The sequence below is a fragment of the Microtus pennsylvanicus genome, chromosome 1 (genome assembly GCF_037038515.1).
Source record: "Microtus pennsylvanicus isolate mMicPen1 chromosome 1, mMicPen1.hap1, whole genome shotgun sequence".
NCBI lineage: Eukaryota > Metazoa > Chordata > Mammalia > Rodentia > Cricetidae > Microtus > Microtus pennsylvanicus.
This window is the reverse complement of record NC_134579.1, coordinates 117,286,355-117,304,644: the sequence shown is the minus strand read 5'-3', so window position 1 is coordinate 117,304,644 and position 18,290 is coordinate 117,286,355. Positions and strand designations below refer to the sequence as shown.

Genomic DNA, 18,290 nt, shown 5'->3' with positions numbered 1-18,290 from the left:
AAAGTACAAAACTTTATCATACTGAATACATTCAAAGGGTTTCTATGAAGTATGATTTTTCTCATGACTTAGATTATTCATACATTCAAAGGCTTTACCATACTGATGACATTCACAGAGTTTATCTCCAGTGTGTGATCTTTTATCCATTTGAAGAGTCCTGTGAAGTGCAAAGGCTTTACCACACTCATTACATTCATAGGATTTCTCTCCAGCATGTGTTAGTTCATGTCTTTGAAGATGACTATGATAAACAAAGCCTTTAGCACAATAATTACATACGTAATGTTTCTATCCAGTATGGGTTATTTTGTTTTCAGGGATCACTAAACATGCAAAGGCTTTACCACATTGATTATATTCATAGGGTTTCTCTCCAGTATGTGTTCTTCCATGTGTTTGGAGACTACTGTGACAAACAAAGGCTTTACCACACTGATTACTTTTATAGGGTTTTCTCTCCAACATGGCTACTTTCATGACTTTGTAGATGAATGTGCTGTGCAAAGGCTTCACCACACTGATTACATTCATAGGATTTCTTTACATTATGAGTTCGTTTATGTTTTGGAAACTACTGGGATATGCAAAGGTTTTGCCACACTGATTACGTTCATACAGTTTTTCTCCAGTATGTGTTCTTTTATGCTTTCGGAGGATACTGGGATATGCAAAGGCTTTGCCACACTGACAACATTCATAGGGTTTCTCTCCAGTATGGGTTTTTTCATGATCATGGAGACTACCGGAATATGCGAAAGCTTTACCACACTGATTACATTCATAGGGTTTCTCTCCAGTATGGCTTCTTTCATGATATTGGAGACTACTGGATCTTGCGAAAGCTTTACCACACTTATTACATTTATAGGGTTTCTCTCGAGTATGGGTTATTTTATGCTTTCGGAGAGTACTGTGATCTGCAAAGGCTTTACCACACTGATTACATTCATAGGGTTTCTCTCCAGTATGGCTTCTTTCATGAGTTTGAAGATAACTGTGCTGTGCGAAGGCTTTACCACACTGATTACATTCATAGGGTTTCGTTCCAGTATGGCTTCTTTCATGATATTGGAGACTATTGGAATATGCGAAAGCTTTACCACAGTGATTACATTCATAGGGTTTCTCTCCAGTATGGCTTCTTTTATGTCTTTGGAGACTACTTTGATCAGCAAAGGCTTTACCACACTGATTACATTCATAGGGTTTCTCTCCAGTATGGGTTCTTTCATGAGTTTGAAGATGGTCTTGCCGTGTGAAGGCTTTACCACACTGATTACATTCATACAGGTTTTCTCCTGTATGGGTTCTTTTATGCTTTCGGAGAGTATTGGGATGTACAAAGGCTTTGTCACACTGATTACATTTATAGGGTTTCTCTCCAGTATGGGTTATTTTATGCTTTTGGAGATTACTGTGATCTGCCAAGCCTTTATTCCACTGATTACATTCATAGGGTTTCTCTCCAGTATGGCTTCTTTCATGACTTTGAAGATAAATGTGCTGTGCGAAGGCTCTACCACACTGCTTACATTCATAGGGTTTCTCTCCAGTATGGCTTCTTTCATGAGTTTGAAGATGCTCTTGCCGTGCGAAGGCTTTCCCACAGTGATTACATTTATAGGGTTTCTCTCCAGTATGGGTTATTTTATGCTTTTGGAGATTACTGTGATCTGCAAAGGCTTTACCACACTGACTACATTCATAGGGTTTCTCTCCAGTATGGCTTCTTTCATGAGATTGAAGATGGTCTTGCCTAGCGAAGGCTTTACCACACTGATTACATTCATAGGGCTTCTCTCCAGTATGTGTTCTTTTATGCATTTGAAGAGTATGGTGACGTGTAAAGGTTTTGCAACACTTGTTACATTCATAGGGTTTCTCTCCGGTGTATGATCTTTTATGCATTTGAAGATGACTGTGATATGAAAAAGCTTTACCATACTCATTTTCTTCATAAGGTTTCAATCTAGTGTGTGTTTTTTCATGCCTGTGAAGACGACATGCAAAAGCTTTAAGACATTGAGTATATGCAGAAATTTTGACTTTTTTCGTGCCTACAATGATATAGGTACATGTGAAAGCATTACTACATTTAATACATTGTTGAATATTTTTATCTGTAAATTAATTTTACAATTAATCTATTTTAAAGAAGAATTATATGTTGAAGTTTTATCACCATGTTTACAATCTTGTTTTTCCCCTTCATTAAGGCTTGCTTTTCATCTTTGAGGATAACTGATAACAGCCTTTATTACATGGTTTACATTTCCAGAAACTTTTTTTCTGTATGAGAATTTTCATGTATTTGAAGAGAACCGAAAAAACTCAGAGCTTTACTACTCTTATTGCATTCATAATGTTTCCTATACTGTGAGTGAAATTACATTTGCTAAGTGTACTAGGACAACAGAAGATTTTACACAGTCCTAGTACTCATGGTGCTTTTCTGAAATGTGAGCTTGTTGATATATTAACAATGAGACTAGGAAAACAATGACTTGTATACCTGTACATCAAATTCAACAAGTATACTCAACATGGGGACTGCTATATATCTTCTATTTGTTCCGAGAGAGAGGTATGTTATATTTCTTCACATCCCTATGCTCATGTGGCTTGTATCCAGAGGAACATATGATATACTTAATAAAGGAAGAATAACAAATGTCAAGCTTCCACATTGAGTTCACAGTTTGACTTTTTGTCCTCATAGACTTTTGGTAAATGGATTGAGGCCTCTCCAGGACAGCTGCCCTTGATTTGGGACTCTAACTACCTTCTCACTAAGCTTAAAACAGTCACAAGTATATGGGATGAACTACCTTTTCTATGGAATATGAGTGTAATAGAGAGTTTCAGAGATATACTTATCATGTTTTCAATATGTATATCTTTTATAATATGAATAATATGAAATAAATGATCTGACAATTTTGCAGTATAGTTCTTATTGTATCATGATTGAAATGGAAATATAGGTTAAGGCATCATTTCCTTGCTTCTTTCTTAAAAGCATGACTTGCAAATGCAGTTCACCTATCTGAAATTAAGGTATATGATTTTGCGATAATTTTAATAATCATCAATGCAGTTTATTACATTGTTGTTTTGGTTGAAAACATAAAGGATACATTATAAATTCTTCAGGGGTACATTTGTATGAGCTTATACATGGAAATTACCTTTCATATCTTCTAAACTTTGAAAATATTGTTCAATATTATGGTCTTCCCAATTATATCCTAAAATATAGTGACAGAAAAATGTATGATATATATTAAAAATTGTAAAAAATTTAGTTGCCATATAAGCAAAACAAACCAATGCCTGATTTCTTTACCCATTCTTCTTTCTCATATCATATTACAAAAGAGCATCATTAACCAATGAACACTTGTCCCCTTATTTGAAACAAAAAGATAATTTAGTCTTACCTATAGTAGTTAGGTTTCTGTAGGTCTCTACCATCACATCTTTGTAGAGACTCTTCTGGGAAGGATTCAGCAAAGTCCATTCTTCCCAAGTGAAGTCAACATGCACGTCATCATAGGTCACTGCATTCTAAAATATCCCATACATGTGTACAACAGAAAGTATGATTTGACAACACTGTAAATTTGTACTTTTTTGACAATATCATTATATAATTCTGGTGATCCCCATACTTATTCCATGACATATACATCATTATTTAATTACCAAGTCACTTTAGAAGCAAACTGATCCCAAAGTTCACCCTTCTTATTTCTGAACCATTTGAATTGATATCACCTTGCAAGAGAAATGCCACTACCCAACAATGAAAGATATATAAACAGATCAACAGTACAGAGTACAGATAAGAGAAATTGTATGAACGATTAATTTCTGACAACAATAAAGAAATATAAGATGAAAAACCTGGATACATTGAATCATTCCTCTAATCCGTGTACTCAGAAGGCAAAGGCATGAATATTTATCTGCCTCTGAGTTGAATACCAGCCTAGTCCATGCAATCACTTCTAGGGCAGCCAGAAATACGTGTTAAATACCTCTTTCACATGATAAAAATCAATCAAACAAACATAAAAGTTAGGAATAACTCACAGGTATTTGCTGAAGTTTCTACAAAACTTAGGCATTCACATCAACTATTTATTCATCTACCAGAAACCTGAAGTGCCCCACTTTAAACTGCAACATAAATAAGATTTGACTAAAAGGTAGGGTGTGTTTAAAAAGTTACGAATGGACAAATGAAAACAATAGCAATTAATATGCTGATTACAGATAATCAACACAGAGCAGGAAAGATGGCTCAACAGTAAAGAGTCCTCCTGGTCTTGTGTACCAATGACTTCCATGGGGGATAATAACTATGCATTACTCCAAGTGCAATGTTTCTAGTACCATCTTTTGATCAATGTAAGGAAGGACCAGGTACTCACATCATGCATAACCATGCATACAGGTAAAATACTCTTTTTAAGATAAAAACTCAAAAAAAACAAAACAGGCAGAAAGAAGGTTATGCACCTGCAATCCAATGACTCAGAAGGCACAGGTAGTATTAATGTCTTGAATACATGCCATCCAGGGAAAGATAATGATACCCTCTGTAAAATTTAAAATTTAAGATATGGGTGAAGTTCACTACAATAGCGTATGCTTGATTAAAAAAATGATATAAAAACAAAAAAGTCAGGAATGCTGGCCCACCTTTAATCTCAGCACTATGGCGTCAGAGTTAAGAGGTACTCTGAGGTTGAAGCCAAACTGGTATATACAGCTACTTTCAGGACAGCTAGGGCTACACAGACAAACCATGTCTTCAAAAATAAATCAACAAAAATAAAAACAGTAGGCTACCAAACAACCTTAGCACCAAATAGCAGCTAGTTCTACTCAACCTTATGTGATTTAGTGATAGAGTTTATGATGGTGGGGAAGTAATGACAGAAAGCTGACTGATTAGTTTCAACCACAACACAGTAGGCACAAAGAACAGAAAATGGGTTGAGGCTATAGAAACTCATATTGTGGGATTCCAATCTGTATGCTGTGATTATCATTGGTTAGTAAAGAAACTGCTTTGGACCTATAACAGAGCTATAGGACAACTCTAAGGTGGGTTGGGAAAACTAAGCTGAATGCTGGGAGAAAGAAGGCAGAGTCAGAGAGAAGTCATGTAGCCCTGCAGAAGACAGATGCTGAGAACTTTATCTTGTAAGTTATACCCACATTGCAATACACAGATTGATAGAAATTGATTAAATTAACATGTAAGAGTTAGCCAATAAGTTGCTAGAGCCAATGAGCTAAGCAGCGATTTAATTAATACAGATTCTGTGTGATTGTTTTCGGGCTGAGCAGCTGGGAACTAACAAGCAGTTTCCCATAATAAACACGACCACGCAGCCAACTAAAATCCACTTACAATCTTAGAGAGCTTAGAAAGGAATCCTAGACACTAAAAAATGAAGTTTAGCTACATTTCTTTCCCCAAATGGCCTTTGCTTACTGGTGACATGCTTTGGCACCTTTAAGAGAGGTTTTCCTGATTTAGAGGTAGCAGAAAAAAAGCTGCACCATTTTGAAATGCAGGCTTTCTGGGCTGTGCTGTCAGCGCGAACTCTGACTCTTTCTGGAGGACCAGTAATGGGGTCTGTGAGGAGATTGCTAATGGCAACTGAGACCCGGTGAATGCCTGAAAATGGGGCAATGTACATGGCTCTTGGAGGCAGCAAATGTGCCTCTGCCATCTTGGACTGTGTGGAGCAAGCAGCCAGGACATATTTTCTCTACCAATGGCACAGCTTAAGTTCATAAGAAGTGCTTAGCATTTTAAGAAGCACACTCCTGAACAGGAAAGAATTACGGATACACAATAGTACAATTTCATACATAAAAGACCTCTAAATGAGACAGAGTGTGTTTTAAAAATGTACATAGAGCTGGGAGAGAAAAGGAAAATAATAGAGTTATAAAAAGATGTAAATGGCTCATAAAAAATGAAACGAAGTCTTTAAAGAGACAGAGAACAGACAGTCATAAATTAAGAGAGTAAAGACAATTAAATAAATATTAAAAAGTAATAGAATAAAAACAACTAACCCACGTAAAGAAGGACTGTATACACAGTGTCTGGATTATGTATATTGTTTTATTTTCTTTGAATTTTTGAATGAGGAAATAAAAACATTTTCAAACCAAATGCAGAATAATAAATTTTTTAAAGAAACAGCATATGATTTGTGAGAGCCAGCACTGGGAGTGCCATCACTGGGAAGGTACATCAGTAGGCAAGGAGACCTGATCCTGTAAAAGAAGATCCATAGGGAAGCATTCAGAGGAAGTGATGTGCAGGTGCTAAACCAAGAATTCACCCAACAATCTGAAAAACAACATAAAACCACCAGAACCCAGGGAGCTCACAACAGGAGGACATGAACACCTTAATCAAGAAGAAGTAGAAAAAAATTGACTTTATGAGAGTGATTGAGGCCCCTAAACAGCATGTAAACAATGCCCTTATAGAAATGGATGAGAAGTATAACAGAAAGTTTGAAGAATCGAATAAATCAGTGAATGACACCCTAGGAAACCAAGGAAAAACAATCAAACAGATAATGGAAACAGTTCAAGACTTGAAAACTAAAATGGAGGCAAAGAAGAAAACACAAACAGAGGGCCGGCTGGACATGGAAAATCTAGGTAAACAAATAGAGACTACAGAAACAAGCATTACCAGCAGAATACAAGAGATAGAAGAAAGAATCTCAGATTCTAAAGATAACATAGAGAAAACAAACGCACTGATCAAAGAAAACAGCAAAACCAACAAATTCTCATCCCAAAACATTCAGGAAATCTGGGACACAATAAAAAGACCAAACCTAAGAATAATAGAAGTAGAAGAAGGAGAAGTGCAGCTCAACGGTCCAGAAAATATATTTAATAAAATTATAGAAGAAAACTTTCCCAACCTAAAGAAAGATGTACCTATGAAGGTTCAGGAAGCATACAGAACACCTAAAAGGCTGGATCAAAAGAAAAAAACATCCCCTCGCCATATAATAATCAAAACACAAAGCATACAGAATAAAGAAAGAATATTAAGAGCTGCAAAGGAAATGGGCCAAGTTACTTATAAAGGTAAACCTATCAGACTTACACCTGACTTCGCTATGGAAACCATGAAAGCCAGAAGGTCCTGGATAGATAGATGTACTGCAGACACTAAGAGACCATGGATGAAGCCCAGACTACTATACCCAGCCAAGCTTTTGTTCACTATAAATGGAGAAAACAAAATTTTCCAGGATAAAAACAAATTTAAACAATACGTAGCCACAAATCCAGCCTTACAGAAAATAATAGAAGGAAAATCACTAACCAAGGAGTCCAACAATGACCACAATAACTCAGACATCTAGAGACCCTTCACCAGCACAACTCAAAGAAAGGAAACACACAAACTCTACTAATAAAAAGTGACCGGAGTTAAGAACCACTGGTCATTAATATCACTTAATGTCAATGGACTCAATTCACCTATAAAAAGGCACAGGCTAAGAGATTGGATACAAAAACAGGATCCAACATTCTTCTGTTTAAAAGAAACACACCTCAACCACAAAGACAGGCACCTACTCAGAGTAAAGGGCTGGGAAAAGGCTTATCAAGCAAATGGACCTAAGAAACAAGCAGGTGTGGCCATATTAATTTCTAACAAAGTTGACTTTAAACTTAAATCATTCAGAAGAGATGGAGAGGGACATTTTATACTCATAACAGGAACAATTCATCAGGATGAAGTCTCAATCCTGAATATCTATGCCCCTAATATAAAAGCACCCATGTATGTCAAAGAAATATTACTAAAACTCAAGGCAGCCATCAAACCGCACACACTAATAGTAGGAGACTTCAACACTCCTCTCTCACCAATGGACAGGTCAATCAGACAGAAACCTAACAGAGAAATTAGAGTATCAATGGACGTAATGAATCAACTGGACTTAACAGAATATTCCACCCAAATAGGAAAGATTATACCTTCTTCTCTGCAGCTCATGGAACCTTCTCGAAAATTGACCACATACTCGGTAACAAAGCAAACTTCCACAGTTACAAAAAAAAAATTAGTAACCACTTGTGTCTTATCAGATCACCATGGATTAAAGTTAGAATTCAACAACGATACCCCCAGTCAGCCTACAAACTCATGGAAACTGAACAGTCAACTACTGAACCATACCTGGATTAAGGAAGAAATAAAGAAAGAAATTAAAGTCTTCCTTGAATTTAATGAAAATAAAGAAACAACATACTCAAACTTATGGGACACTATGAAAGCAGTCCTAAGAGAAAAGTTCATAGCGCTAAGTGCCCACTTAAAGAAAACAGAGAAAGCACACGTTGGAGACTTAACAGCCTACCTGAAAGCTCTAGAAAGAAAGAAGCAGACTCACCTAGGAGGAGTAGAAGACTGGAAATAATCAAACTGAGGGCTGAAATCAACAAAATAGAAACACAGAAAACAATCCAAAGAATCAATGAAACAAAAAGCTGGTTCCTGGAGAAAAATCAACAAGATTGATAAACCCCTATCCAAACTAATCAAACGGCAGAGAGAGAATATGAAAATTAATAAGATCAGAAATGAAAAGGGGGACATAACCACAGACACAGAGGAAATTCAGAGAATCATTAGATCTTACTATAAAAGCCTGTATGCCACAAAACTGGAAAATGTAAAAGAAATGGACACTTTTTTATATAAATACCATATACCAAAGTTAAACCAGGACCAGGTGAACAATCTAAATAGACCTGTTAGTCGCGAAGAATTAGAAGCTGTTATCAAAAACCTCCCTACCAAAAAAAGCCCAGGACCAGATGCTTTCAATGCGGAATTCTACCAGAACTTCCAAGAAGACCTAATACCTATACTCCTTAATGTATTTCACAATATAGAAACAGAAGAGTCATTACCACATTCCTTTTATGAAGCTACAGTTACTCTGATACCAAAACCACACAAAGACTCAACCAAGAAAGAGAATTACAGGCCAATCTCACTCATGAACATCGACGCAAAAATCCTCAACAAAATACTGGCAAACTGAATCCAAGAACAAATTAGAAAAATTATCCATTATGATCAAGTAGGCTTCATCCCAGAAATGCGGGGCTGGTTCAACATACAAAAATCTATCAATGTAATCCACCATATAAATAAACTGAACGAAAAAGAAACATATAATCATTTCATTAGATGCTGAAAAAGCATTCGACAAAATTCAACACCCCTTTATGATAAAGGTCTTGGAGAGACTAGGGATACAAGGGTCATACCTAAATATAATAAAAGCTTTTTACAGCAAGCTGACAGCTAAAATTAAATTAAACGGAGAAAAACTCAAAGCCATCCCACTAAAATCAGGAACACGACAAGGATGTCCACTCTCTCCGTACCTCTTTAATATAGTGCTTGAAGTTCTAGCAATAGCAATAAGACAACATCAGGGAATCAAGGGGATTCGTATTGGAAAGGAAGAAGTTAAGTTTTCATTATTTGCAGATGATATGATAGTATACATAAGCAACCCCAAAAACTCTACCAAAGAACTCCTACAGCTGATAAACACCTTTAGTAATGTGACAGGATATAAGATCAACTCCAAAAAATCAGTGGCCTTCCAATACACTAAGGATAAGGAAACAGAGGGGAAATCAAAGAAGAATCACCTTCCACGATAGCCACAAATAGCATAAAATATCTTGGGGTAACTCTGACAAAGGAAGTGAAAGATCTATATGACAAGAACTTTAAGTCTTTGAAGAAAGAAATTGAAGAAGACACCAGAAAATGGAAGGATCTCCCCTGATCTTGGGAAGATCAACATAGTAAAAATGGCAATTCTACCAAAAGCAATCTATAGATTCAAAGCAATCCCCATTAAAATCCCATCAAAATTCTTCACAGATCTGGAGAAGACAATAATCAACTTTATATGGAAAAACAAAAAACCCAGGATAGCCAAAACAATCTTATACAATAAAGGATTGTCTGGAGGCATTACCATCCCTGACTTCAAGCTCTATTACAGAGCTACAGTATTGAAAACAGCTTGGTATTGGCATAAAAACAGAGAAGTCGACCAATGGAATCGAATAGAAGACCCTGACATTAACCCACAAACCTATGAACACCTGATTTTCAAGAAAGGAGCTAAAAGTATACAATGGAAAAAAGAGAGCATCTTCAACAAATTGTGCTGGCAAAACTGGATGTCAACCTGTACAAGAATGAAAAGAGATCCATATCTATCACCATGCACAAAACTCAAGTCCAAATGGATTAAAGACCTCAATATCAGTCCAAACACACTGAACCTGATAGAAGAGAAAGTGGGAAGTATTCTACAACACATGGGCATAGGAAACCACTTCCTACGTATAACCCCAGCAGCATAGACATTAAGGGCCTCATTGAATAAATGGGACCTCCTGAGACTGAGAAGCTTCTGAAAAGCAAAGGACACTGTCGCTAAGACACAAAGGCAACCCACTGACTGGGAGAAGATCTTCACCAACCCCGCAACTGACAAAGGTCTGATCTCCAAAATATATAAAGAACTCAAGAAACTAGAACGTAAAAGGCTAATCAACCCAATTATAAAATGGGGCACTGAGTTGAACAGAGAATTCTCAACAGAAGAAGTTCAAATGGCCAAAAGACACTTAAGGTCATGCTCAACTTCCTTAGTTATCAGGGAAATGCAAATCAAGAAACTTTAAGATACCATCTTACACCTGTCAGAATGGCTGAAATAAAAAACACCAATGACAGCCTTTGCTGGAGAGCTTGTGGAGAATGCAAACTTGTGCAACCACTTTGGAAAGCAGTGTGGCGGTTTCTCAGGAAATTCGGGATCAACCTACCCCTGGACCCAGCAATACCACTCTTGGGGATAAACCCAAGACAGGCCTTATCATACAACAAAAGTATATGCTCTACTATGTTCATAGCAGCATTGTTTGTAATAGCCAGAACCTGGAAACAACCTAGATGCCCTTCAATGGAAGAATGGATGAAGAAAGTATGGAATATATACATATTAGAGTACTACTCAGCAGTAAAAAACAAGGACTTCTTGGGGGCTGGAGAGATGGCTCAGAGGCCTGCTCTTCCAAAGGTCCTGAGTTCAATTCCCAGTAACCACATGGTGGCTCACAACCATCTGTAATGGGGTCTGGTGCCCTCTTCTGACCTGCAGGCATACACACAGACAGAATATTATATACATAATAAATAAATAAATATTTTAAAAAAAACAAGGACTTCTTGAATTTTGCATACAAATGGATGGAAATAGAAAACACTATCCTGAGTGAGGTAAGCCAGACCCAAAAAGAGGAACATGGGATGTACTCACTCATATTTGGTTTCTAGTTATAAACAAAGGACATTGAGCCTATAAATAGTGATCCTAGAGAAGCTAAATAAGGACAACCCAAAGAAAAACATATAGGCATCCTCCTGAATATTAACCTTCATCAGGCGATGAAAGGAGACAGAGACAGAGACCCACATTGGAACACCAGACAGAAATCTCAAGGTCCAAATCAGGAGCAGAAGGAGAGAGAGCACGAGCAAGGAACTCAGGACCACGAGGGGTGCACCCACACGCTGAGACAATGGGGATGTTCTATCGGGAACCCACCAAGGAAATTCGGGATCAACCTACCCCTGGACCCAGCAATACCACTCTTGGGAATATACCCAAGAAATGCCCTATCATATGACAAAAGCATTTGTTCAACTATGTTCATAGCAGTATTGTTTGTAATAGCCAGAACCTGGAAACAACCTACATGTCCTTCAATGGAAGAATGGGTGAAGAAAGTGTGGAATATATACACATTAGAGTACTACGCTGTGGTAAAAAAAAAACAATGACTTCTCGAATTTTGCATGCAAATAGATGGAAATAGAAAACACCATCCTGAGTGAGGTAACCCAGACCCAAAAACATGAACATGAGATGTACTCACTCATAATTGGATTCTAGCCATAAATAAAGGTCACGGAGCCTATAATTGGTGATCCTAAAGAAGCTAAATAAGAAGGTGAACCCAAAGAAAAACATGTAGTTATCCTCCTGGCTATGGGAAGTAGACAAAATTGCCAGGGGAAAAATTGGGATCTTGGGGGTGGGGTGGGGTGGGGGTAAGGGGAGATGGGGAGAGAAAAATGAGAAGGGGAGGATGGGGGAAACTTGGGGAAACAGGATGATTGGGATAAAGGAAGGTTGGATAGGGGAGCAGGGAAGCACAATTCTTAGATAAGGGAGCCACCTTAGGGTTGGCAAGAGACTTGAACCTAGAGTGGCTCCCAGGAGCCCAAGGCGATGTCCCCAGTTAGTTCCTTGGGCAGCTGAGGATAAGGAACCTGAAATGACCCTCTCCTATAGCAATACTGATGAATATCTTGCATATCACCATAGACCCTTCATCTGGTGATGGATGGAGATAGAGACAGAGACCCACACTGGAGCTCCCAAGGTCCCAATGAGGAGCAGAAGGAGGGAGAACATGAGCAAGGAAGTCAGGACCACGAAGGGTGCACCCAACCACTGAGACAGTGGGGCTGATATATTGGGAGCTCACCAAGGCCAGCTGGACTGTGACTGAAAAAGCATGGGATAAAACCGGACTCTCTGAACATGGTGAACAATGAGGGCTGATGAGAAGCCAAGGACAATGGCACGGGTTTTTTTTTATTTTTTTAAATATTTATTTTATTTATTTATTATGTATACAATATTCTGTCTGTGTGTATGCCTGCAGGCCGGAAGAGGGCACCAGACCTCTTTACAGATGGTTGTGAGCCACCATGTGGTTGCCGGGAATTGAACTCAGGACCTTTGGAAGAGCAGGCAATGCTCTTAACCACTGAGCCATCTCTCCAGCCCCTGGCACGGGGTTTTGATCCTACTTCATGTTCTGGCTTTGTGGGAGCCTAGCCAGTTTGGAAGTTCACCTTCCTAGACATGGACGGAGGGGGGAGGACCTTGGACTTTCCACAGGGCAGGGAACCCTGACTGCTCTTTGGACTGGAGAGGGACGGGGAGAAGAGTTGGGGGAGGGAGAGAAGGGTGGGAGGAGGGGGAGGGAAATGTGAGGCTGGGAGGAGGCGGTAACTTTATTTCTTTTTCTCAATAAAAATTTTAAAAAAATGCAATATAAAGGAATGCAACACACTCTTGCATTATTAAACAAACGTTCCACAGCATAAATGGATGTGAAACATCTTCAATTAATGTTCCACAACATTTACCCTTTTGTCTAAATAAAAAAAATGAAAGGTTATAACTTTTAACTTTCTCCACAGCTGCCATTTTTTTCATTAGCATTAAAAAATTAAAGTTAATAAACTACTGTGCAATTTATATCTAGGGTTCTTGATTACTCCTTTCTGCTTATTAAGCATAAATTTTAGGGGAACAGATGCAACATTAACTAATTAATCTTTATCAATAAAAATTGGGAGTCAGATATCAGGACTAAAAACCTAAAAGATCAAAGAAACTGGAAAAGCCACCAGTGAATCTTTCTCTTCCATTCCTCTATCCAAAAAAGGCCAAGATCCTCTCTCAGCCCAACCTTACTACTTCTTGTCTCCTATCTATCCACTGTCCTCCAAACCTCTATGATGATGGAGGAGGGTCATCTGTCTATCTGTTACTTTCATTGGTTAATTAAAAAAGAAAGGTCTGAACATAGGTGGGCGGAGGAGACAGAACAGAATGCTGGGAAGAAGAGAAGTGAGGCAGACACTATACCTCTCCTCTCCAAAATGAACGCAGATTAAGATCTTTCCCAGTAAGCCACCACCTCATGCTACACAGATTATTAGAAATGGGTTAATCAAGATGTGAGAATTAACCAGTAAGAGGCTAGAATTAATGGGCCGGGCAGCGTTTAAAAGAATATAATTTGGCTGGGCGGTGGTGGCGCATGCCTTTAATCCCAGCACTCAGGAGGCAGAGGCAGGAGGATCTTTGTGAGTTCGAGGCCAGCCTGGTCTACAAGAGCTAGTTCCAGGACAGGCACCAAAAACTACAGAGAAACCCTGTCTCAAAAATCAAAAAAAAATACAATTTGTGTGTTATTTCGGGTGTAAAGCTAGCAATGTGGGTGGCCAGGCGCGGGGAACATAGCCCACCATTCCTTCTACACTCTGACATCTTTTGGTCAGTAAATAGCTCTGACCCCAAACATGCTTTTTATCTAAATAAGATCAAAATATCAAACAACACACTGCAACCTCTCATATATCTCACTCTTGCTACTTCCACACCCCTATGCACTTCTCCATGGCAGATGTCCCATAGCTTGGGTATCTCAACATCCTGTGGTCTAAAATGTGACCCAGCTTCATCTCCACCACTTCCTGTAATGAACTCTCACAATCTCTTCTTTCACTGGGGCTCTGACTCTGCCAAACATAGATGGGCAAAATACTGATGACCTGATCACAAAAAAAGAATCCATGACCTTTATATTTTGCATCTTTCTTGTTTTCTGAATCAGTATGACATAGGTAATCCTGCCAAGATTTTTTTTTTGAACTCTGAAGCTTTATTCAGTGGGTCTCTGGGTCTAGAAGAAGGTGTTAGGCCTCTTGGTAGTGAAGCAAGGCTTGTGCTGGTTCGGTAGAACAAGGTGAGGCAGCGGGAACTTGATCTTGGAGTCATGGAACTGCTTGACAGCCGGCCTGCAACATTCGCCGGCAGCGATCTCTTCCACCTTCATGATCTGGATGGAGTGTGCACAGGCACGATGCTGGGCACCCATGTCTCCGTAGCACTGTGTGACAGCCCTAGCAGTGGTCAGGTCGCGGTACTCGAGGTACATGTTGTGTGTCCCACTGCGGGAGTCATAGCGCAGCCAGATGCTGAAGTTCTTCACGCGCAGGGGGGACTTCTCTAATACATACCCACAGTACACGATCTCCCCGGATGACTTCTTCATCTTCTTCAGCTATGACACAAAGTACCAGAAGCGGGACTTAGCCACCACATGGTTGGGGGCGAAGATGCGCATTCGGTACAGCTGTGGTATGTGGCACTTCGGGATGGGCAAGCAGTACCCCACCACCTTGTACTCCTGAGTGTGCCCGAGGCCTTCATGGCGGTCCGTCCTCTTCCACCGCCAGTCACAAAAGGACTCCTGCCAAGATTTGATGGACCCTACCAAACTTGGACCAAATTTGCTGCAAGTTCTATATGATGTTGCTCCTGGGACAAGGAATTACTTTGTGTACTCCTTCCAAGAATTAAGGGCTTAGTTAGATGCAGTCTTACATATGGAGCATGCTCCTAGGCTTCAAATGTACAGCCAGGCTCTTCCCTTTAATGGTGCTAAAATAGTTGACAAACTCTGCATCCTTTTAACCACTGGACTGCCATCTGAAACTACCTAGTATTGTTTTACTTAACAAAACACACTTTTCTGATGTGCGGTGTCCCTCTGAATGCTGAAAATATGTGTTGCTTTCTTTGGTTGATGAATAAAGCTGTTTTAGCCTATGACAGGGCAGAATATAGCTAGCTAGGAAATCCAAACAAATACAGAGAGAAAGAAGGTGAAGTCAAGGAAACTCCAAGAGCTGCAGGCAGAACAAGATGTGAGGTAACAAGTCATGAATCAGGTAGCAAATATATACAAAATATTGGTTAATTTAATTGTAAGAATTAGCTAGTATTAGTCTGAGTCATTAGCCAAATATTTGTAATTAATATAAGCCTCTGAGTGGTTATTTGGGAGCTGGAAGATGGGAGGGAAAACTTGCAGCTACACTCGTCATCTTTTTCTTCTTGTTTTTTTTTCACTGTAGACCTGAATGAGTCATCAGTAATAACCATCCAATAGAGGCAGTATTTTGTATAGGAAATCAGTTTATACCTCTCTAATTCTGCCTAAGGTCTTTTTCAGGACAAGGAGAGAATAAGAAAGATTAGGACAAAAATATCACACAAATGATCTATAGATAATTTTTTTCATGAAGTCTTCTAAGCACCTGTGCTTGTGTACCAAGCTAAGATCACCTGATGGTGCCACAAGGAATGAAGTCAGACTTGGGCTAGAAAGGCCACAACAAGACAAGGCTATGACTGTTTTATTGAGGACACTCCGACTCTGTATTTATCAAATAGAGAAGATAATGGAAATTTCTAGGATCAATACTCTTGTAGCTTCCAGGATGTTATGGAATTCCCCTCTGTATGCTGTGAATATATTTTATTCCCATTGGTTAATACAAAAAAACTGCTTTGAGCACTTGGGAGGCAGAGACAGGTGGATCTCTGTGAGTTCGAGACCAGTCTGTTCTACAGAGCTAGTTCCAGACAGGCTGCAAAGCCACAGAGAAACCCTGTCTCGAAAAACCAAAAAAAAAAACAAAAACAAAAAAAAAAAACAAAAAAACACCTGCTTTGGGCCTATGGCAGCACAGAATAGAACAAGGTGGGAATTCCAAGCAGAGATAGAGGAGAAAAGAAGGCAGAGTGAGGGAGATGACATGTAGCCACTGAAGGAGACAAATGCTGGAAGGAACCTTACTGGCAGGCCACAGCCATGTGGCAATACACAGATTGATAAAAATGGCTTAATTTAAGATGGGAAAATTACTTAATAAGAAGCATAAGCTATTGAATATGCAGTCTTATAATTAATACAATTTCTGTATAATTATTACAAGTCTGGACATTTGGGAAATGAAAAGCAATCTCTGTCTACACCAGGATATAATGATGTTTAGAAGCTATACAGCATATACAAGATTAATATCTAAGTTCAATTGTCCTGTTAAGCATTCATGATTCCTTGACTACTTAGGGATCATACAAAGTGCAGAAATCAGCCTGAATGCTTACTGCCTAAGGGAATGCAACAGTCTGTCAGGAACTGGGAGGTATATTGTGACCCAGGAACCATGGACTTTAACCTGAAAAACCTATGATACAGGTCCCTCAAGCCAGTTAGGTAGGGCCAACTGCATGGTTCCCTGAAGAGCCTACTGCCCACTAAAATCCTATGACCTTGACCTCCACTATCTGTCATTACTCTCAACGTTCCCATCTTCTAGGTTCTACCAGACCAGCTGATTATGATCTTTGTCCAGTGTTCTGATATCTTCAGCATTCTTCTCAGAGTCAACATTCCCAGGTTGCAGCAACAAAATCCCCTTTGAGTCCCATTTTTGTTCTTTCTTCTCTGTTGCTGTTATTAAATTATGCAATCAAAAGCAACTCAGGTAATGAACATGCTTATTTGGTTGTTAACCCTATTTCACAATTCCTCCTTATGACATCTTTGGATAGACAAATCAAGCTAATAACTAAAGGCAAAATATGTGGAACCATTGTTTTCAGGATTTCTCTCTTGCTTTGTCTCTGTCTTATGCTCAACTAGCTCTCCTATCAGAGCTGCTTGTTCAGAGATATTGCCAACTCAGTGGAAGAGTCTTCCTATATCAATCGAAATCAACACAATCTCTCTCAGATACCTTAATCAGGTATTCTGATCTAGGCATACTCTCAATTGGTATTTTCTCAGATCACTCTAAGCTATGTCATGCTGATAGCTGAGGCTAATTAGAAGAAAGAGACAATAATATAAAAGAAGTTTTTAAATGTGATTAGTACATTGCCCTTCGATCTTTAAGCAGCAAAAACACAAACATGAAGATAGATATGCCAGGAAATGGAAAGAGGCAAACATCTAAGATAAAGACGAGAAAACTAAAGGTGTCTCTCCACAGAAACTTCCCAAACCAACAAACACTCAAGGAACTCATAACATGAGAAACCTGAAAACAAAATTGGTGAAACCATTATTTTCCAGAAAATGAGTAATATACTTCAATAACGATTAATAAAATCAATAGCATAGAAGGGTAGCACTGACAAACAAAGCACACAGACACAATATGGTCCTTTAAATAAAAACTACAAGATGCTAACCAAGATCAAACTCTAATAAATCACTGACCAGCACTCATACTATACACTTCAGTTCTTTATCTTATACCAATAATAGATAAGAGCTGGTTGAGGAGGGTTGTTCCCCCCAAATTGGAAAGATTCACTTGAAACCTTCTCATGTCTTAACTTTGTAGAAAATAATTTTGACTACTAAAAAACATCTCACTATCTATAATAAAGAAAATATGTCTGTTAGGATCACCTAGACACCATTTTGCTCCCCCTGATTGGTGACTGCCT

At 38.7% G+C, this 18,290-nt stretch overlaps 1 protein-coding gene and 1 pseudogene across 2 annotated transcripts in view; both read right to left on the bottom strand.

Annotated features, from left to right (window-relative positions):
• Positions 1-322: 322 nt before the first annotated feature.
• The window catches only part of LOC142854930 (uncharacterized), a 53,735-nt gene continuing 35,767 nt past the window's right edge, over positions 323-18,290 (bottom strand). The window contains exons 2-3 of one of the 2 annotated variants that reach the window (XM_075981374.1): positions 3,444-3,570; positions 323-1,993 (exon numbers count right to left, since the gene is read on the bottom strand). In XM_075981374.1, the coding sequence (XP_075837489.1) occupies positions 544-1,993; positions 3,444-3,523 (1,530 nt within the window). In that variant the 5' untranslated portion in view covers positions 3,524-3,570 and the 3' untranslated portion in view covers positions 323-543. Of the gene's footprint in view, positions 1,994-3,191; positions 3,249-3,443; positions 3,571-18,290 lie in introns of those variants that run through there. The other variant, XM_075981384.1, reaches the window with a different exon arrangement.
• Positions 12,987-16,431, bottom strand: LOC142855035 (large ribosomal subunit protein eL20 pseudogene; annotated as a pseudogene).